The following is a 23,422-nucleotide window of genomic DNA, read 5'->3' on the forward strand; positions in this document are numbered from 1 at the left end:
GTAGCACCCAAGTAATGTAACAGAGGCAGCCTTGATGCCAGATGCTGATTTCACACTGAGATAGCGCCATTGACTTAAATGGAGCTGCCCCTGGTTTACATTGGTGTAACTGAGATCAGAAGCAGGCCCCAGGACTCCAGCAAGGGAATGAACTTTCAGGGTCATCCCACTTTGAATGGGTCAAGAGACAGACTCCCCTGGAAGCTCTCTTTTCAAATGTGGGGTCCATATCTGGGCACTCAGCTGATCTATGTAGACTCATCAGTTATCTATTTTACCTCCTGAGCCGCGACTCCAAACATAGCATTTAGGAAACTTCTTTATGCGCCCATGATTGAAAATGATGCCCTCCCTGTGCTAACTCTCGCCTGCAAGGAAATTCCACTTATGCACGCAGGTGTCAGCGATCCGCAAACAAAGGTGTTAGAGGAGGGACAGGTTTGACACAAGACAAAAAGAATCATGGAGGGGAAAAAACGTCAGTGTGTGAAGAACAACTATCTGGACATTTGTCTACAAATTGTTTCAAAAAGTAAATATTAGATTGTCAGCCAGAAGTGTAACTCCATTGCTTTGTTTCAGGCTGCAAATGGAAGCAATTAGAAAAAATGTCCTGCTCCTTTCACTGTCGGCTGTTTCTTTCTACCACAAACCCCCATAGATAGGAGGGAAAGCATTCAAGTGCTTTAGTAGCGGATTGGTTTACCCCGTCAGTCAGATCTCATTAGAAACTGCAATGCTTCATGCCCAGTAATCTGCTAGAATGTGGCAGATATTTGTGCTGTGTAATATGTTTGAGGGTCACCACTCATCACTTTTCTATGCCATTAAAGCACATATTTCGCAGATGTCTCTCCTTTAATTAAATTAAGGCGAGGAGATGAGCTCTTTACGGGCCAATGCGGCGGTATTATGGCGGCAGAAATAGGAAGGCACAAAAGCAGGCGGGGGCAGCCGATGTGGAGAGGTGTGAAGTACTGATGTTAGCTCCAGCGTGGGGGATAGGTGGAGCAGTGGCTGGTTCTAGACAGGTTAGGCCAGAGGAGCAGACTGCTCCAGAGAACATGTCTGGTTTGGCAGCGGCAGAAGGGCAAGTTCTGGCAGCAGGGGGAGAGAGAGGGAAGCTAAGCCAAGGCCAGAAATGGCAGAGCAGAGAGAATAGCTGCCACTAATGAGAGGGAAGTCATTTTATGTGGCGTACTGTAATCTCAGTTAGAGCAAAGGGCTGAGAGTCACAGGTTCTAGTCCCAGATCTGCTGTGGACTCACGGAGCGATCTTGGGCAGGGTCTTTCTAACTCACTGTGTCTCTTTTTCACGCTGTAAAACAAGGATAATAGAACTGCAATAAATTAATATGTGGCCACCAAGGGCATCAGTTCTGTCACTGTGTTGCCCAGTGAGGCTATTTGGAGCTTTATGGTAACCTCAGAGATGGAACCCAGGTCCTCTTGCTCCATAACGACAGGACTCTACCATCTGAGTTAAAGGACATTTTCCATTAGCAGTTAGCTGTATAGTGCAAGGGACACACCAGAAACAATTCTGATTCCGTCTAGCAGAGAGTAGCAGCATGTGCATGTACGGTGAGTTCATTATAGTATTTTCCTACTTGATAGGTGTGATCTGTAGGCTGTAAATCTAAAGTACTATAGTCGATTATATCTTTCCTGTATCCAAAACCAAATCTGAGTTCTTTGGTGAAAGATCAAAGACTTTTATTTAGTATTTCAAATGCTAAGAGTTTTAATTCTCAGAAAAGGTTCAGCCCGCTTTTGGATGGTGAAGTGTGATTCTGAGGAATTAGAGTCGCTAAGTATGTGTTTTAATAAAAAGTGGCACATCTTGGTTTTGTTGGCTCACGTGTAAAGTAGGAAACAGCTGAGTGGATTCGATGATCCCTGCAATACTGAAAGTGACTGGCTCCTGGGTACAGTACAGCACCAACCTAATGGGAGATGCAGGCCAGGCAACTCCTATGTGTCCAGTATGGATGCTCCGGTGAAGCAGACATTGACAATTCTGACTAAGATGCAGGAAACATGGAGTTAAGGAGGTGAATTATTGATTCAACATAAGTATTAACATATCTGGCAGATGGAGATTGTCTGAGAAAATTTTGCAGAGTGGCATCTGCAACATGCCTGATTGGCATTCCTGAACTTTCACACATCAGATGTAGAATTTCAACACACGAACTCTGATGTGGCAATTAAATTCGTCCCATTATGATCCTGTGCTCTTTAGCCAAGAAAAAAGTGTGAATTCAGGTATATATTTAAAACCTTAAGTCTTGGTTTTTCAGAGCAGTTTTAAAATAATTATATCGAAATTGCTGTGTTTGAACATACATGTATGATGTTGATTTATAAGAATGATATATTCTTTTCAGGAAACAATCTCCAGCATGTAATTTCTTACTCAGACATTATTGTAGGCTACAAAGCTTGCCTAGAATTGAAAAATTTTTATTGCAGATCTGAGATCAAATATATCATGGATATAAAATTCAAATGAGATATCATAGCACATAAAGGCATTACATCTGAAGCTAAAGTAAGTTCCTTGTGAGTGTATTTAAGATATGTATCAGATACAAGGTCAGGCTTGACAAAGCCCTGGTTGGGATGATTTAGTTGGGGATTGGTCCTGCTTTGAGCAGGGGGTTCAATTAGATGACCTCCTGAGGTCCCTTCCAACCCTGATATTCTATAATTCTATACAAAATTATGCCCCCCACACACACAAAAAGAGAGAGAAGAGGAAAAGAGGTGCAAATAGTGATTAAGCTGTGTGCTATCATGGAAAACAGCTCACTACTTATTGAAGGAAAGGTAGTTGTAAAAGATACCCTTGGTAATGCAATATGGTACCATGAGATTCTTCGGTTGCTTGTTCAAATCCAGCGCAGGTTGGTAAATAACTACGTTTTTACGATCTGTTCATTGTTCAGTGGCTTATGTGAATTTGGTTGGCAAGTCAGAATCCACTTCCTCGTGACCAAGTGGCCACATCACAAAAGCCACCAGCAAAATTGGCATTGCATCTCAGCAAAGAGGCAAAGGATCAAGTCCACTATGGAGAGCGACCCCCGAGGTGAATGAAGAGGAAAGTTCACAAGGGGCAGTTTCAGGTGCTGATAACATGTCCTTTTCTAGAATCAGGAGAACCTTTTTCTTTCTGGAAGCTTGGAATGTGAAGCCACTCTGCATCTTCTGCTGTTGCTTCAGCTGGAAATCTGACTGGGGAATTGTGTTATGAAATAAGTAACCTGCTTCTCGAGCTCTCCATCCTGAATATATACCCACGTCCTCTTATGTTCTTCTGAGGCAGCATCATACTATACACAAAACTTATCAGATAGATGCAAACATCCATGGTTTTTCTCATGGTTGGATCCATGAACAACCAGGCCTGGACAGTGTTCTTGTTTTCTTCATCCAAGAACCCTCTAGTGTTTCATTGCTCTCTCCCTTGCTAGTAGCCTTTTAGGTGCCCCCAGTCCCATCCCACCATTCATCTATCTCCAGAGAGAGGGACAGAGCACTCAATCCCCTTCTCTGCTGGTGTTAATTGTGCTTCACTGATGCGCCAGTCAATGATACTTAGGATGCTTCATTGTAGTCTTGACTTTGATAGTCCTCTGTCCCATGTCCAGCAAGCAAGAACTTGCAGACCATTCCAAAAGCCCCCAGAATCTTCAGGGCTCACACAACGTGATGATGTTGAACCTTGATGTCACCAAAAGGACATTACATCATCTTATGTGAGGCAATAGCTTTGCCCTTGAAGCAAAGAATCTAAAAAGTGGTGACCCAGTGGAAGTTGCCACATGTCCAATTGGCAAAAGACCACATTCTGGTTTTGGTGTGTCACTGCCCATAAAAGTCCAGTTACCAGCATTGGCAGCCACTAAAGTAGGCAAGCCAAGAGAATTCATGAGTGAAATCAGAGCATAAGCTGGTCCTTTTCAAGAACATGGAATTTAGGCAATTGGTCAGTTATATTGAGTTTAAAAGGTTTTTGGAAGCATCAGCTCCTGACTGCTGCCAGAGCAGGATGTTGGATTAGAAGAACGCAATATCTGATACAGCCTTTCCCATGTTGCCACGTATTTTGCTTTGATTATAAATGAATGATGTGATCCCATAAGATGTGCCCTTCACATACCAATAATATTAATGTCTATTTCCATTAAACACTTGCAAATGCGCACTACCACGCCGGCCCTTGATTACAGCATCAGGCTTTTCTGTGCAGTTCTGAACCAGTTGATTATAAATATGGCAGGATTTTAGCCACAGTAATTGTCGTTCCCAAGGGGTAGCTAGAATTGTATTAGTTTTTTTGCTGACTGAAGCAGTTTTTGCAGTACTTTCCTTCGAACTGCTGACTCTCCTCTTCGGGGCTGCGTTCATTTCCAAGTCTCCCCTCGTTTACACATGAGGCAGGGGGAAAAATGGCTTCATATTCTTTATAAACTGGCATACGGTTTAGGTAATATTTTACCATATGCAGTAAAAATGCAAATATGCGTGGTTTATTTGCAAATGCAGGCATTAATAACTGATATTTAAACAAGTCAGATGAACACTTTTACTAATATATTCAAAAAGATTTTTTCCCAATCATTTGCACACTCAGAATCAATTTGAGTACAACATGTAAATTGAATTGAATTTTTTTTATATAAATTTGCACTTATCTGCTTGAACCATTACATTTACTATTTAATATGTACTTTCCAGCTCACTTGGCTAGAATTTCCTTGCTCTTTATCTGTATAAATTTAATTAGCCTTGATATCATCAGTGTATTATAGAACTAATTAAAGATTTAGATAAGTGCTGAGGGTGCTTATTTAATACCCTATAAAGTTCCATTTGGAGAGTGAGAATTTCTGTTCTTCGCTTCATTTTGCTAGTCAATGTGAAGCCACCAGGAGTGTCATAGACATTGTTTATGAGCAATCATTTAACAGGTTTGAATTGTCTTTTTTGATGCCTTAATATGGATTCAGAAGTTTAGTTTTAGGCTTCTTTAAAAAAAACTCTTAGGCAAAATTGCTTGGCCCCCAGGTTAGAGTGCTGGACTCTGGAGTCTGTCCCCAAAGGGAGGCTCAGGTACAGTTCTGGGTGATGGGACATCAGTGCTCTATTCTCATCTCTGCCACTGTTTTTTTTTTCTTTGGACAAGTCACTTAAACTCTCTGTGTGTTAGTTCCCCCATTTGTAAAAGGAGCTCACACTACCCCCACCTCACTGGAGGGGGTTGTAAACCTTAATTCATAAAAGTTTGGTGAGCTTGATAAATTTATGGAGGGGATGGTATGATGAGATTGGCTACAATGGCATATGGCCCATCCGCAACTGCTATTAGCAAATATCTTCATCGGTTGGTGATGGGCCACTAGATGGGGAGGGCTCTGAGTTACTATAAAGAATTCTTTCCCAGGTGTGTGTGGCTGGTGGATCTTGCCCACGTGCTCAGGGTGTAACTGTTTGCCATCTTTGGGGCCAGGAAGGAATTTGCCCCCAGGTCAGACTGGCAGAGACCCTGGGGGTTTTTTCCACCCTCCTGTTCAGAGTGGGGCACAGGTCACTTGCTGATGGTGGATTCTCTGTAACTTGAAGTCTTTAACTCAAGATCTCAGGAGTTTGGTAACTCAGCCAAAGGCTAGGGGTCTATTACAGGAGTGGGTGGGTGAGGTTCTGTGGCCTGTGATTAGAATCATAGAATCATAGAATATCAGGGTTGGAAGGGACCCCTGAAGGTCATCTAGTCCAACCCCCTGCTAGAAGCAGGACCAATTCCCAGTTAAATCATCCCAGCCAGGGCTTTGTCAAGCCTGACCTTAAAAACCTCTAAGGAAGGAGATTCTACCACCTCCCTAGGTAATGCATTCCAGTGTTTCACCACCCTCTTAGTGAAAAAGTTTTCCCTAATATCCAACCTAAACCTCCCCCACTGCAACTTGAGACCATTACTCCTCGTTCTGTCATCTGCTACCATTGAGAACAGTCTAGAGCCATCCTCTTTGGAACCCCCTTTCAGGTAGTTGAAAGCAGCTATCAAATCCCCCCTCATTCTTCTCTTCTGCAGGCTAAACAATCCCAGCTCCCTCAGCCTCTCCTCATAAGTCATGTGTTCTAGACCCCTAATCATTTTTGTTGCCCTTCGCTGGACCCTCTCCAATTTATCCACATCCTTCTTGTAGTGTGGGGCCCAAAACTGGACACAGTACTCCAGATGAGGCCTCACCAATGTCGAATAGAGGGGAACGATCACGTCCCTCGATCTGCTCGCTATGCCCCTACTTATACATCCCAAAATGCCATTGGCCTTCTTGGCAACAAGGGCACACTGCTGACTCATATCCAGCTTCTCGTCCACTGTCACCCCTAGGTCCTTTTCTGCAGAACTGCTGCCTAGCCATTCGGTCCCTAGTCTGTAGCGGTGCATTGGATTCTTCCATCCTAAGTGCAGGACCCTGCACTTATCCTTATTGAACCTCATCAGATTTCTTTTGGCCCAATCCTCCAATTTGTCTAGGTCCTTCTGTATCCTATCCCTCCCCTCCAGCGTATCTACCACTCCTCCCAGTTTAGTATCATCCGCAAATTTGCTGAGAGTGCAATCCACACCATCCTCCAGATCATTTATGAAGATATTGAACAAAACCGGCCCCAGGACCGACCCTTGGGGCACTCCACTTGATACCGGCTGCCAACTAGACATGGAGCCATTGATCACTACCCGTTGAGCCCGACAATCTAGCCAGCTTTCTACCCACCTTATAGTGCATTCATCCAGCCCATACTTCCTTAACTTGCTGACAAGAATACTGTGGGAGACCATGTCAAAAGCTTTGCTAAAGTCAAGAAACAATACATCCACTGCTTTCCCTTCATCCACAGAACCAGTAATCTCATCATAAAAGGCGATTAGATTAGTCAGGCATGACCTTCCCTTGGTGAATCCATGCTGGCTGTTCCTGATCACTTTCCTCTCATGCAAGTGCTTCAGGATTGATTCTTTGAGGACCTGCTCCATGATTTTTCCAGGGACTGAGGTGAGGCTGACTGGCCTGTAGTTCCCAGGATCCTCCTCCTTCCCTTTTTTAAAGATTGGCACTACATTAGCCTTTTTCCAGTCATCCGGGACTTCCCCGGTTCGCCACGAGTTTTCAAAGATAATGGCCAATGGCTCTGCAATCACAGCCGCCAATTCCTTCAGCACTCTCGGATGCAACTCGTCCGGCCCCATGGACTTGTGCACGTCCAGCTTTTCTAAATAGTCCCTAATCACCTCTATCTCCACAGAGGGCTGGCCATCTCTTCCCCATTTTGTGATGCCCAGCGCAGAGGTCAGACTAGATGATCATGATGCTCCTTTCTGGCCATAAAGTCTAAAGAACCTATAACATGTTTTGATTTTCAGAGGAGTGCAAAGTAGCATTATTTTATAAATTCTCTGTTATTTCTTCCTTTCAAGTTATATTTCCTTTAACACACCATTTCACTTCTTGAAAATTTCCGTCATTATTCCCCTAAATGAAATTGTTTATATACTTTATTCTTGTTTTACTTCAGGAAGGTATTGGTGATAGTATTCTTCATTTCCTGTCCTGAATTGCTACATAGTCTTGCACTGCCCTGTTACAGAGCTGTTGTCTTTCTTTCCTCTGACAAGAGGCTGCATGTCAGTAGCATGTGAAGTGATCAATTGTACGGTTGCAAAGTTCTTTTGAAATGAAGGATCATTATTAGGATCGCTATCATTGTCTGAACAGGCCCAAAAGAATGTAAATCGGATTAAGTTAAACAAAGAACATTTTAAAAGGATTATGAGGAATAGTGGGACCATGACTGGACATAGCACGTAGAGAATACAGTGTAGGAAGTGATCCTGCACATCTGGTAGAATGGACTCTGTGATGTACAGTAGTAAGTGTTCCATTTCTAATTGCTTTTATGCTCTCATGAGTTCCCAGTGGGAAAGAAGGACCAGGAACTCACCTTTGTAGGCTCCTACTTGCTTTAAAACAAACATAATTGGAAAGCATGCAAAAATCACAGTTGTCTTTGTAAAGAGTGGGAATGTCTGAGAAATACTGGATTCCATGGGCTCCCCTTTGCCCAGTGTATCAAGTTTAAAAGTGTTGCCTTTGCATTCAGGGCCCTGCACAATGCTGCTGCAGCCAACATTTTAGACCTCATCTCTCTCCTGCCCCCACTGCTCCACTAATGACACCCACCTTTAACCTGTTAGATTTCCTCTCCCACCCCTATTTCTTGTGCTCCCTACAGATAATGTCCCCACGATCCCTGTTCGCCAATCCATCACCCTCTTGTCTCCCCATTCAAATCACTCCCCAAACCTTCTTCTTCCACATGGCCAACAAGAAATGATCTAGAAACAAAAGACTGGTTCATCTAGTCCAGTCCCGTTATCACAGGCAGCCACGTCACATCCTATTCATCAACTTATCAAGCGCCAACTTAAAACCAACAGTTGGTTGTTTGCCCCCTACTACTCCTATTGCGAGGCTGTTCCAGCACCTTACTCCTTAGATAGTTAGAACCCTTCTTCTAATTTCCAGCCTAAATTTATTCATGGCCAATATATATTCATTTGTTCTTGTGCCAATACTGTCCTTTAGTTTCAGGAGTTAAAGGACACATATATACATATGCTCTTACTCGTTCACTCACACGCTCTCTGAATATATAACTTACTGGAACCACCAAGATCTTGCACGTACTTACACTAAGTTGATTACTGCAACCTTTCGCTTTCTTCATCTTGACCGCCTATTGTTTGTTATTCTCACCTGTGGTTAACTCCTCAAGAGAGGTCATTTTACTTGCTTTGTATAGCACCCAGCATATTTGTGGGTATGGACAAAAAAAGGGGAGGATATAATGGGAAGAACACTTCCTATATTTGCTAAGCCAGCATTCAGAGCTGAATTTGTAGCTGCGGAATCCATACCTCACTGCCTTGCGTTGTTACAGAATTGGCATCTATGTAAAAATATGAATAATAAAAGTGATGTTCCTTATTCTAAAATAACACAGCAGAAATTGGAAGGTCTTTCTCTTAAGATGAGAGCAAATCATTCTTAAGAAAATCGTGATTGAATTTTGAATTCACCTGACCATCCTCTGAAAAACTTTTCTGTGTGCAGGTCCCGGGTTATAGGTTAACATTAGCATTTAAATGGAGAGTCGTATTAATAGCTGTCAAAGGAGCTTGTCTCATCACGACTGCCTTTTCAGGAAAAAAAAAAATGTAAGTGAGAAACCCTCTTTTTTTTCTTTCCTCCAAAAAAGAGAGTTCAAGAGACGATCATTTTTACAAAGAGGTTTTTATGTCTAATAAACGTGCTCAGAACTGCAGCGTTGTTAAATGGGTTCAGTACTGGGGATCTGGACGTTTTGTTTTGAAACCATCATTTTGAAAACACAACCCTCTTTTCTGGTCTTTGGCTTCTTTTGTTCCGTCTCTTCAGATTTGTTCTCAGCGTGTCTTCATTTGATCCCAGCATCATGTCCGACACGGATATCAATATCTCCCGTTTGTTGTTAGTACAGAAGGGAGTCACTTACAGCAGTAGTTCTTCATGGGCCAGATCCAAAGCCTACTGAAATCAATAGAAAGAGTCCCATTGACTTCACTGGGCATTAGATCCAGCTCCACGTGCTCTAAAGATCAAGGCATAGTGTTTATCCTCTTACCCTAAATCCTACCATAAGAATTTTAGGACACACCAGAGAATTCAGAAATTTTGGGCCCAATGCCCCAGCCCTGACAGGTGAACAGGCCTTAAATAAATGGCCCAGGGGCTTTCCATGAGATGAGTTAGGGACCACTCACACGAGCAAGGGTGGCAGGACTGAGCCTTGTGTTTTCCAAGTAAGTTTCATGTCATAAAGACAAGGCTGGTTCCGCTGCCTGTATTACCAGCTGTTGAAGCGCTTCCCCCGGGTCGTCCTTTGAACCATCATTGAAGTTCTGAGATATTCCATCACTTCCCTCCCCCCGTCCCTCCCTAAGCCTCTGTATTACTGCCACCAATCTGCTGGGTGAATATAGACAGAGAGGACTGGTCCTGAGGCATCTATCACCCTCTCCGGCTTCTCCCATTCTAAAGGGCAAAAGGAAGGGAGTGAATTAGTTGTTTCCTTCCTCTCCTAAGGAGGTAATTGCTTTTACTGTCACCTGACATCAGGAGTAATCCATTCTAAGAACTTATAAAAGATGTACAGATATAAGGTCTGCCATACCAGGTCAAGCCAATGAGCCATCAAACCAGGTCCACGTCCCCAGCTGATCAGTTGTGCAAACAAGAAGGTTGAATTTCTTCCTGACCCTGCAGTGATCAACTCCCACCAGTGCTAAAGCCACGTTGCCAGTAGCTTGGAGGGACTCGCTCTGAGAATGCATCAGTCCTGCTCCTGCACTGAGAGGGACATGAGCAGAATGGGATAAAGCTGGAGCGGGGATATGCTCCTCTCCATAGTGGTTGCACACTTGGCTTACCACCTGAAGCATGAACTTTGATTGCCTGTATCTCAGCATGCGTAACTGCCACAGACTCTTCATATTGGCTGTAACATCATCCAGTCCTTTCCAAATCTGGAGATGGTATGTGACAGTAGCTGATCACACAGTGTGAGCCTGGCTCTGATCACCACTTTTACTCTGGTGTAACAATGGAGTTCCTCTTGATTTACTGGCGTGTAAGGGAGAGCAATGTCAGACCATGTGTGAAGAACCAATTCCTTATTTGTTTTAAACGTGACCTATCTTTTGCTTTGCATGGCCCCTTCTTCTCTTACCGGGGAGGGTGCACAAAGGAGAGGCCTGATTAGTATTTTTACCCCTCAGAGTCACAAAAACCTTCCTGATTTGTTTGGGCACCAACACCCATATACAGGATTTAATGCCTTGGGCGGCAGTGCCAGAGGGCCTGGAGGACAGCCTGGCGCCCTATGGTGTCCTTTAAATGCTGAGATTAGCCCGACTGGCATTTGCCACAGGCTCTCGATACAGGGAAGATGCTGCAACTTTACTCAGGGTGATCACAAGAGCCTTTGCAACGTCATGGGCCCTTGGCAGAGAAGACCCAGCTGAGAGCGAATCGATCCAATGATACTCAGACTGAGGCTTGGGAGCTGCAAGTGGCTCTTTAATGTGTCTCCTGCGGCTCTTTATAGCACTTGATATTAAAACACTGTGTGAATTAATTATTAACCAATCAGGATGCTTTTACTACATTATTAACCACTTGTAGAATACTTGGTCAGTCATTTTGCTGCGACAATTTAGAGAGAGAGAGAGTAAATGAAACAGTGAATTCACACTACTGTGGCTCTTCTGGCTAATGTTGATCACTAATTTGGCTCCTGAACCACTGAGGTCTGAGTATCATAGGTCTAACCTGTGTTCACACAGTTGTTATTATTTATTTGTAATAATAAGGGCCCCAGTAATGGATCGGGTCCGCATTGTGCAAGGTGATGTACAAACACAGAACAAAGAGACAGTCCCTGCTCCCAACAGGCTTACAATCACACAAATAGTCCTCACTCTCTCAAGCAGCTCCGTGACTTCAGTGGGTCTCCTCAGGTGCGAAAGATTTGTGGGATCAGGCTCCAATCTGTTCCATTCTATACAGGTTCTGATACTGCGCCTGTCTTTGTGTATCTGACTGCCTGGCAGATCTGATTTTCCATGCAGGGGTGGACCCTTGCACCCAAACACAGTCACAATGAAGCTGATTGGAGGCCAAGGGCATTAGGGGTTTTTTGCTAGGTGTGTTAATACATATTAGTATTTATTAACTTGTCTCATCAGATGGTGGAAGAGACTTCTGATAAATGTTAATTGGGTTTTTTTACTTTTTAAATGGCAAGATTAAAAAGCAAAGTATTTTGTGAAGTTCCACTGAGTGCAGAACAACTCTCCATAACCTGTCCTCCCCTTCTGACAATCAAAAGAACATTTGTAGTGGCAAGCACAAACGCATTTCTGAAAGTAAAATGAAGAGCCTAAATAAAAAATCACAGAACAAGAGATTAATTCCACTCACTCTTTCATATTTCATTATTTGATAACATCAGGAGATGAGTCCATTAGAATTGCTTTGGCAAAGGCAAACAGGAGTGTGTCTGATCAATATTTATTAATACTTTCAAAGACAAGGGAGGAAAAGTTGAGCAGACTCAGTAACGCAGTGAATAATTATTCCTACAAATCGGGCTTGGCCAAAGGCGATGCAATGCCAGAGAGGCCGAGTTTTCATTTTACCCAATTAAAAATGCATACCTTTCTTTTTCTTTGTAGGAAATTTTTAATTAAAAAAATAATCTGATTCTGAAAAGAGTGACAGGTGACTCCTGAATTGATTAGGTGCTGATTTCTACTGCAAAAGAAACTGAGGGTTTAGGACACATTACAGAGGGGAAGGGGGGAGGAGGCAATCTGCATCGTCATGGTGAATGCGGGGCCAGTGTTAGCACTTCTGGACAAGGTTGTGAACCTTTTCTGTTTCCCCGGTGCCAACTCAAACCTATTGATCACATGGAGATTTAGTGAGGGTCAGCAAGATGATTTGTTAGGATGCACCCCAAAACCAGGAGCTCATATCCCAGGCCGGTCAGTGTAACATAAATGCTTCCACAGACAGACAAATAAAAGTAGGGTGACCAGATGTCCTGATTTTATAGGGACAGTCCTGATTTTTGGGTCTTTTTCTTATATAGGCTCCTATTACCCCCCACCCCGTCCCGATTTTTCACACTTGCTGTCTGGTCACCCTAAATAAAAGGGATGTGGACATCTTTGTCCAGCCTCCTGCTGAAAGAGACATGTGACCCAGCTGCCTGTGTATAGTTTGAAACATTTCAGAAAGTTTTGAAAAGAGCAGGTGTCCAGATGAGCTGGGGCCAGGGAGAGCACCAGAAGGTTTTGTGTGTGCTTTTAGCACATTATAGTGCAGCCTAGCATTATGGCTGCCTGACATTTCCCTGGGTAAGACCCTGCTTTCGGTTGCTTATAATTTGGTTGCTTACAACTTCACCAAACTTTGGGCTGAAATTTCTCAGGCTGTGTGTCTGTCTCAGGCTGGCTTGTTTTGGAAAGTTTCAGCGGGAATGGTTCGGCAGTTTCTGAGAAAGAGATTAAGAGGAAATAAGTTGTTTTGCCCATGTTAGACAAAAATTCTGGTGACCTTTTCCTTGAGAGGCTCTACTGCCCCCATACGTTGGTGCAGGGACTTGAAATTTGGCAGGGGAGTGACTGTTATGTTAGGGATATGCCTTTTGCCATCCCTGTGAAAATCCACCTCAATCTGGCTAAATTTATAAACTTCTGAAAAATCTCAGTGTGCACGTGCTCAGTAGAAATTTGTTTGAGCTTTGCAGCTAAGTTCTCCAAAGGGGGCAGGCATTTTTTGACTTTTGAGTGCTTGACTTTACAACCTTACTGTTTTTTTAATGTAGAGGGTGAGTGGGGAAGAGGGGTGTAGATAATACACATTGAACAAGATTTTCAAACTTACTCTAAAATTAGATTCCTACATTCATATTTAGGCACTTAAATATGTGGTCTGATTTTCCAACGTGTTTTGAGCAGCCAGCAGCTCCCAGGGAGGTTAATGGGAGCTGCTGGTTGCTCAGCACTTCAGAAAAATCAGACCATTTATTTAGGTGCCTCGATATGGATTTAGGAGCCTCACTTTAGAGAGCCATCTTTCAGATTTTACGCCTTTATCATCACAGCATCCTGTTTGCCACAGGATTTTGCAAATGGGGCAAGAAAGGTTAAGAGACTTAACTAAGGTCAAAAGAGGAAGCTGGAATAAAAATCAATAGTCCAGTGCTCCTTAGTCCCATGCTTAGCCCACTTGACCGCGAAGCTACTCGTGCTATTCAGCTCCCCTGCTTGTGACCAGAGTTCCCATTGACTGCTTAGCTGAAGAACTGGCTGAGCTGCAAGCAGCTGGCTGGGAGACAGCTTGTGGCAGCCCTGGGGCTATAAAGGGGAACATGCCCCGTTCTGTGATCTGCCACTACATCCACAAACCTGGAACTGCCCAAGGTCTGCGGAGGTTTTTGGCTCCTGTGCACCAACATGGGAGGGGAGGCAGGCAGTGGCGTAGCTAGGTGGAGCGAACAGGGGGAGCGGACATAAAGAAAGGTGTTACCCGCTTGTACTCACCAGGCGGCGCTCCGGGTCCCCAGCAGTACTGAAGGCCCTCGCCGCCAAAATGCCGCCAAGGACCTGGAGCGCGTGAAGGGCCCCGCCACCAAAGTGCCGGACCGGCCGGCGAAGACCCAGAGCGCCGCCGGGTGAGTAACAATTTTAAAAGGTGCCAAAAAATTAAAAAGGCACCACTTGTGCTCAATGGGAGAGCAGCTGCTCCCCCCGCAGCTACGCTACTGGAGGCAGGATCTGACCCTAAAAGAATAGTGGATCCATTAGTATGGTTGGCTAGACGTGTTGGCTTCTTCATGATGGGTTCCTGAGTTAAACAGTTTTGCCCCACAGTAAAGGCTTCTCAGGACTTTATCCATTTTGCTATCAGCAGAGTGCTGAGGCTTTGTCATTCTGCTGGGATTATAGTACCAGCATTAGACAGGTCTATTTCAGGACACGTAGGAGACAAAGTTAGGCTTGGTCTCTCACTATTTTAGTGCAGTATTAAGCAATTTGGTCCCAAAGTTTCTTAGCTTTCCCTAGTGATGCTCTACGAACGTTCCATAAAAGATTTCAGGACCGTGCTCTTAAAGGGGCAGTCTCAGCCTTACAAAATGCTTCTTACCTGGGGAAAATAGATGTTTTTGACCACCGTCTGAAATAGCGTTGGTTTCATTCAGCACAGTCAACATCCCAGTCAGAGTGAGTGAGACAGAGAAACAGCTGCTAAAAAGAATACAGCAATAAAATCTTAGAACATCCAATGTTGCCCCTGGACATTTTATCTTTTCGGGGGGCTCACTCCATGGAAGCTGCCATAGGGCTGCTAATATAGGCGTGACGTAACGAAGTTCAGGACGGGAACAAAATCACTCTGTATTGAAATCAGTGAGGAAAACATGGATGACTTGGATGTTCGATGGAGTAGCAGACCTGCCCAGGAGTGTGTGGCTGAAATACTATTAGGGGTTATAACGTCTCCAGACCGCAGCAACTAGAGGGTAGTAGAAGATCTCTCCTGTCTGTCTGTCTGTCTCACACCCCTCCACACACATTCTTGAACAGGTGAGTGCTCTAGATAACATAGCCAGTAAAACACTGGGATTCCTTGAGGTGAGAAGAAAAGGAGGACTTGTGGCACCTTAGAGACTAACCAATTTATTAGAGCATAAGCTTTCGTGAGCTACAGCTCACTTCCTCAGATGCATATCGTGGAAACTGCAGCAGGCTTTATATATACACAGAGAATATGAAACAATACCTATTCCCACCCCACTGTCCTGCTGGTAATAGCTTATCTAAAGTGATTTCCAGCACAAATCCAGGTTTTCTCACCCTCCACCCCCCCACACAAATTCACTCTCCTGCTGGTGATAGCCCATCCAAAGTGACAACTCTTTACACAATGTGCATGACAATCAAGCTGGGCTATTTCCTGCATAAATCCAGGTTCTCACATCCCCCCACCCCCATACACACACAAACTCACTCTCCTGCTGGTAATAGCTCATCCAAACTGACCACTCTTCAAGTTAAAATCCAAGTTAAACCAGAACATCTGGGGGGGGGGGGGTGTAGGAAAAAAGAAGAGGAAACAGGCTACCTTGCATAATGACTTAGCCACTCCAAGTCTCTATTTAAGCCTAAATTAATAGTATCCAATTTGCAAATGAATTCCAATTCAGCAGTTTCTCGCTGGAGTCTGGATTTGAAGTTTTTTTGTTTTAAGATAGCGACCTTCATGTCTGTGATCGCGTGACCAGAGAGATTGAAGTGTTCTCCGACTGGTTTATGAATGTTACAATTCTTGACATCTGATTTGTGTCCATTTATTCTTTTACGTAGAGACTGTCCAGTTTGACCAATGTACATGGCAGAGGGGCATTGCTGGCACATGATGGCATATATCACATTGGTGGATGTGCAGGTGAACGAGCCTCTGATAGTGTGGCTGATGTTATTAGGCCCTGTGATGGTGTCCCCTGAATAGATATGTGGGCACAGTTGGCAATGGGCTTTGTTGCAAGGATAAGTTCCTGGGTTAGTGGTTCTGTTGTGTGGTATGTGGTTGTTGGTGAGTATTTGCTTCAGGTTGCGGGGCTGTCTGTAGGCAAGGACTGGCCTGTCTCCCAAGATTTGTGAGAGTGTTGGGTCATCCTTTAGGATAGGTTGTAGATCCTTAATAATGCGTTGGAGGGGTTTTAGTTGGGGGCTGAAGGTGACGGCTAGTGGCGTTCTGTTATTTTCTTTGTTAGGCCTCCAGCTTTCACCCTGACCACACCACACGATCCATCGTCTACAGCCAAGCTCTGCGATACAACCGCATTTGCTCCAACCCCTCAGACAGAGACAAACACCTACAAGATCTCTGTCAAGCTTTCTTACAACTACAATACCCACCTGCAGAAGTAAAGAAACAGATTGATAGAGCCAGAAGAGTTCCCAGAAGTTACCTACTACAGGACAGGCCTAACAAAGAAAATAACAGAACGCCACTAGCCGTCACCTTCAGCCCCCAACTAAAACCCCTCCAACGCATTATTAAGGATCTACAACCTATCCTAAAGGATGACCCAACACTCTCACAAATCTTGGGAGACAGGCCAGTCCTTGCCTACAGACAGCCCCGCAACCTGAAGCAAATACTCACCAACAACCACATACCACACAACAGAACCACTAACCCAGGAACTTATCCTTGCAACAAAGCCCGTTGCCAACTGTGCCCACATATCTATTCAGGGGACACCATCACAGGGCCTAATAACATCAGCCACACTATCAGAGGCTCGTTCACCTGCACATCCACCAATGTGATATATGCCATCATGTGCCAGCAATGCCCCTCTGCCATGTACATTGGTCAAACTGGACAGTCTCTACGTAAAAGAATAAATGGACACAAATCAGATGTCAAGAATTGTAACATTCATAAACCAGTCGGAGAACACTTCAATCTCTCTGGTCACGCGATCACAGACATGAAGGTCGCTATCTTAAAACAAAAAAACTTCAAATCCAGACTCCAGCGAGAAACTGCTGAATTGGAATTCATTTGCAAATTGGATACTATTAATTTAGGCTTAAATAGAGACTTGGAGTGGCTAAGTCATTATGCAAGGTAGCCTGTTTCCTCTTGTTTTTTCCTACACCCCCCCCCCAGATGTTCTGGTTTAACTTGGATTTTAACTTGAAGAGTGGTCAGTTTGGATGAGCTATTACCAGCAGGAGAGTGAGTTTGTGTGTGTATGGGGGTGGGGGGATGTGAGAACCTGGATTTATGCAGGAAATAGCCCAGCTTGATTGTCATGCACATTGTGTAAAGAGTTGTCACTTTGGATGGGCTATCACCAGCAGGAGAGTGAATTTGTGTGGGGGGGTGGAGGGTGAGAAAACCTGGATTTGTGCTGGAAATCACTTTAGATAAGCTATTACCAGCAGGACAGTGGGGTGGGAATAGGTATTGTTTCATATTCTCTGTGTATATATAAAGCCTGCTGCAGTTTCCACGATATGCATCTGAGGAAGTGAGCTGTAGCTCACGAAAGCTTATGCTCTAATAAATTGGTTAGTCTCTAAGGTGCCACAAGTCCTCCTTTTCTTTTTGCGAATACAGACTAACACGGCTGCTACTCTGAAACTTGAGGTGAGAGGCACTATAAAAGGCATAGTTATTAAGCCTGTTCTGGGTGAAATGGGTGGATTTCATCCACTGAGGGTTATGCGGGGATCCATCCCCTGACCCAGGGCTGGAACTCACCCGAACAGCATTCCGGCACTTTTTCTGCGTGGAGGACACCAGGTTGTTCTCAAAATGGTGTCCTCCACATTGTGTGACCTCTCACGCACCGTTCCCATGCTGGCGGGGGAGTTACGGTAGCCCCGGAAATAAAAGTGATCGGGGACAGTTAGGCAGATGCCAAAGGCGTCCTTGACACAAGAAAGTTTGGGAGCCACTGTTCAATATCATCACAGATTCCCTGACCCGTTTGTCCTATGTTTCTGGTGGGGATAGTGCCTTGCAGTACCAGCAACATCACAAACTCTCAGGGGATGTCTTGTGATGGCTCGGAAACTTCACCAGTGAACTGGCTCTTTGACTCTCTCTAGCTCCAGGAACTTTCTTGACTGTAACGTTAACCTGGAAACTAACCAGCTCTTTGTTTTTCAGTTTAACCCAGTGGAACGCTCTTAAGGAGCTTCTTTCTATTTCCATTTCCTCTGCCCTTCCCTGCACACCCCGCCTCTGACACACACACTCGGGCAGCTCACCCGAACTCCTGTCCATCACCCATCCTGTGTTGTGCTCCAAATTGGGGATGAGTTTTGTGTCACCATCATTTAGCCGTCAGAACCATCCCCCCACTGGCTCAGGATGAGGATAACTTGGGAACAGACTCAAGCTACGGGAACAAATCCTTCAAGCCACAGCAGTGGATTAAGTCTTGAAGGACACAGAGACAGATAACATCTCTGCTGGACTGTAGCGAGACCAGCACAGTGTGAGAATCTAGCCAGTCACAATGTGAGCTTTGCGGCACCTGGACAAGGCCATCAGTAAAACTGATTAGTGCTCCAGTTTGTATGCTGGGTACTGTGTGCAGGCAGTGGGGTCTCTCACTTAGGCCATCCCTGGGGCCTGCACACCAAAGGACCGGAGGAATGTAATATTTAGTGCACCGCTTTCCAGTGGCTCCTCGGATTGCCATTTTAATGCATTCAAACAGCGGAGAGGAGCCAAAGGTGATAGCTTTCCTGGGTCACCCCTGGAAGCGCTTAAATTATTTACTCCACCACGTCCCATTGCCGGAGCTCACACAAACAACACCGACTTCACCTTCAGACACACTGCAGCGTTCCTGCCTTCCCTTGCTCTGCAGCTGGGAGACATACAGGGGTCATGGTGCTCATTTGAAATGAGTTCTTGTTGCAATATGCTGCATGCAAAGAGAAATAGATCTTTATCCTGAGCTTCTAAGACCCTTGTTTGTTTAGGATCCATACAAAGGAAAAAGGGTAGTTGGTTCCTAACTGGCAAAGAGAGATTTTCCATCTATCTATCTATCCATCCATCCGTCCATCCTACACTCCCTGTGCCTGTGACACCCCCAGAGAAAAGCAGACCCAGCAGCCTGGTCTCAACACCTACCTGGGAGAACCAGCCTTGCAGTTCCACAAGTAAAGCAGTGTACAAGGAACTTTCTCCCAGCAGGGTCTGCCCAGAATTGCAGCACCTGCCACCGCTAAAGGGACTGGGGGTTGATGGAGCCAGAGCCCCAACGCCTCAACACTGGCCGGAAGGGTAGGATAGCCATGGAGGGAAGAAAATGCTGCTTCCTAAAGGGAATAACCCAACAGCACCCTAAGGCATAATGCTTCCAAAGCGCCCCCAGCCTAGGGCGCTCCAGCCCACCCCCACACTGGCCTCTCCCTTCATGGCACAGTCTGGACCTCAGACTCCTGGCAACTTCATGAGATCCTTCTTGGTAAGCATTATTCTACCCATTGTACAGATGAGGCACCAAGAAGCTGTGTGTTTTGTGCAAGGCCACACAGTTATAGTGCCATGCAAAGAAACCCAGTGTCCTGACTCCTAGTCCCCTGCTCCAACCACTAGACAACACTCCCTCTTTCTAGAGAGATCACTGACGTTCCCTCATTTTACAAATAATTAAAATGAGCTTGTCATTAAATAGGTTTATTCTTAGGAGAAGAGGGGGCGGAAAAAGTAAAACCTCTCAACCAGTCTCCTACCACAAATCCAATAGAAGTACAGCAAGTGTAATCGCTTCTTTCTGATTGGCTGGAACACAGGAATAAAATCCAATCCGTAGGCCAATCAAGGCACAACCTTTCCATAATGGTCCGGTGCTTAACTGTCAGACTGTTCACCCTCAACCCCCTTGGAAAGTGACACCTTCATCACTGAAGTGACTCCTTGCTTAAATTCACAGCTTTAAAATTCATTCTTTAATTCGGTGCATTTAACACTAATTGAAACTAACGAGATCTGCAGCTTCTGTACGACCCTCATCTCGGCTTTAACTTATTCCAAGAGCCACCCAGACCCATCTGAAAGACATTTTCATTTTTTGAATTTCTTTTTCAAATGTTGGGCAATTACAATGACATTGACTGACTCTGAGTTTAGGGCCCTGCCTGTAGATCCACTCTGCTTCCTATTAGGGTTGCCAATTTTGGCTGGATGTATTCCTGGATATTTCATCACAGAAATTACTGACGAGTCCAGGCCAATCCTGGAGGGTTGACAACCCTACTTCCTATTAGCATCCATTAGTTGGGGCAAGGGCATAAGCTCTTATCATGTTAATTGAACCCCTCCAATCCTGAAGGTTTCTGCCCTTTGACCAGGTTGGACTGAGAAAGTCTAAATGAACTGCAATGTGCTGGCTGGCTTGTACTTGTCCCACTGCCCTCTAGAGACCAGATGTCTAAAGATAATATTCCTGCTGTTGCTAACTTCTAAAGAAGATTTTCCCTATAGGTTCCCATGGCACAGAGGTGTGATTTAGTTGTGGATGAATGGTGTGAGATGTGGAGGGGCGCAAGGGATGTCCTCCTCATCTGTCTATCTGTTCAGCACTGGTGGGGCCACATCTGGAATATTGAGTCCAGTCTTGGTCCCCCCACTACAGAAGGGATGTGGACAAATTGGAGAGAGTCCAGCAGAGGGCAATGAAAATGATTAGGGGGCACAGGAATTATGAGGAGATGCTGAGGGAACTGGAGTTATTTAGTCTGCAGAAGAGATGAGTGAGGGGGGATTTGATAGCAGCCTTCAACTACCTGAAGGGGGGTTCCAAAGAGGATGGAACTCAGCTGTTCTCAGTGGTGGCAGATGACAGAACAAGGAGCAATGGTCTCAGGTTGCAGTGGGGGAGGTCTAGGGTGGATATTAGGAAACACTATTTCACTAGGAGGGTGGTGAAGCACTGGAATGGGTTCCCTAGGGAGGTGGTGGAATCTCCATTCTTAGGGGTTTTTAAGGCCTGGCTTGACAACTCCCTGGCTGGGATGATTTAGTTGGGGTTGGTCCTGCTTTGAGCAGGGGGTTGGACTCGATGACCTCCTGAGGTCTCTTCCAACCCTAATATTCTATGATCTGTCTGTATTACCTTTTGTCTCTCGTCTTATACTTAGATTGTAAGTCTTTGGGGGCAGGAACCGTCTTTTCTGTGTTTGTACAGCACCTAGCACAGTGAGGCCCAGGTCTATGACTGGGACTCATAGGCGCTACCGTAATACCAATAATACATAAATTACAGTATACTGTAAATGGATGTATGATTCAAAAGCACCTGGGATCATGCTCATGGCTGGTTTCCTTGCTTGCTTTACAGGCAGTATTATGAGATGCTGTACAACACGGCGGATGAGCTCTTAAATGTAGTGGTGGATCAAGGAGTGAAGTACACGGAGCTGGAATACATCTACGCCTTGAGCTTGCTGCACCGTAGCCAGACTGGCGTCGGGGACCAGACAACCCAGAACATGAGACTGCAGCGTCTGAAAGAGATCATCTGCGAGCAGGCTGCCATCAAACAGGCCACCAAGGACAAGAAAATCACTACAGTGTAATCCATGCTATCATGTCCCAGAATCAGAGCAGCATGGGCCACTTCCCCTGCTGTGCAATCTACAGTAACTATTGATAAAACACGTAGGTTATGGGTGGTATTGTACTGTACTAATAGCAAGGGGACATACAGTCTGAGGTTTGGGTTTTTTTACACTTAATCATGCCAAGCTCCCCTAATGTATTATCCTGAGAGCATTTGCACTGATCTCCCTTCACCAAGAGGAAACTTACAAAGTTTAACCTAGATGAAATTTGGATAGGGGTGGGGTGGGGGGGATAGAGGTGCAAATAAATATCGGGCTGTCTCTGTTGAGCTGTTGCTGGTTTGCCTTGAGTTTTAAAGGGGGCAGCCAGCTGTGGGGGGCGGGGGGACAGTGAGGGGAAGGATTCTCTCTTTGTTTGTCTGATACCGTAAATGGAAGTTCAGCTATCACTAATGGAAACAGCACCATGACCGTTAAGGGCAGATCTTGATCTAATTTGTGAAATCTTGATGGTCTTGAAGTTGTCCCAAGGTTTTGTTGATTTGAGTTCTGTTGACACTATTGCTCTTCTGTACAATGCTGTGTAGGTGCATTGATTTTTCTTTTTTCTTCACTGTTTCCACTGCAAAGAGAACTGGTTGCTAGTTTCCCGACTGATGGAACTTGGCTTTTATTTTGGATGGTGTTGAGCCAATTCATATATCATTAGAGGCAACACATTGGGTCATCAATTTCAATTTCCACCGTTCTTCTGCCTCAGAGCCATGAATCATCAGTTTCCAGAGATCATCCTGTTCCAGATAATGGTGGAAGTAGGTGGAAATTGCCAACTCAACTTTTTAACAGGCAGGGAAACTTCTTCAGACATTTAACTCTCCTTTTCGTAAATATCACTTGTGTCAGTCACCTGCTTGAAAGATACACCCCGATTCACATCACAGGTACTGTAGCAGACAGGTACTCAACAGTAATGGGCAGGGAAGGAAGGAGGAGGTAGATTACGAGAGCCCACCTGTCTGAGATGAGTTTCTGGAATACCATGCTAATCTGTTGCAGCATCACTTCCATCTTTCCTTCCACCATTCACTACTGTCACCCACACTGGAAAAGGATCCTTATTCATCATGGCTGATGGATTTCTTCCAATCTTTAATACAAAGTATGCATTGTATTCATATTTTTGAGAGGGAAATTGCTACCCATGGTTTGGTGTCATGTCCCGGGCTGTGTTCTCTTTGTCCTGCAAACCTGCTTTTGCAGCAGCTGTCTTGAAACAACTGGAAAATTAAAGGATGTTTTAAGAATCCTTAAAGATTGTTGTGGAGGTTTTTTAAATTATTGTTATAAATCTTAGTGTTTATTTTGTACTTGCTCAGCACCTGGCACCTAGGGATTGTCCAGCACTTTACAATTAGGTTAAATGACGCTTATATCACCCTTGTGTGGGAGGTATTCCCACCTTTGTACAGATGGGGAAAATGGGGACACAGAAAGGTGACGGGGAATGCTCAAGATCACTCAGTAAAATAGAACCAGACGTAGACACCATGAACCCTGCTCTAACCACTAGATAAGTGTCTTTCTGACTTCTTAATAGCCTTAGTAGTCTGCCAAAGAAATTCAATGTCAACTACT

The 23,422-nt window shown here is 44.7% G+C and overlaps 1 protein-coding gene across 1 annotated transcript in view; it reads left to right on the forward strand.

The window, feature by feature from the left end:
* Positions 1-23,099, forward strand: part of EXOC4 (exocyst complex component 4) — a 607,587-nt gene extending 584,488 nt beyond the window's left edge. Inside the window, exon 18 of the mRNA XM_084643015.1 lies at positions 21,565-23,099. Coding sequence (XP_084499141.1) covers positions 21,565-21,802 — 238 coding nt within the window. The 3' untranslated portion in view covers positions 21,803-23,099. The remainder of the gene's footprint in view (positions 1-21,564) is intronic.
* The last annotated feature ends 323 nt before the right edge of the window (positions 23,100-23,422 follow it).

The sequence above is a fragment of the Lepidochelys olivacea genome, assembly GCF_965140295.1.
Source record: "Lepidochelys olivacea isolate rLepOli2 genome assembly, chromosome: 1".
Lineage (NCBI taxonomy): Eukaryota > Metazoa > Chordata > Testudines > Cheloniidae > Lepidochelys > Lepidochelys olivacea.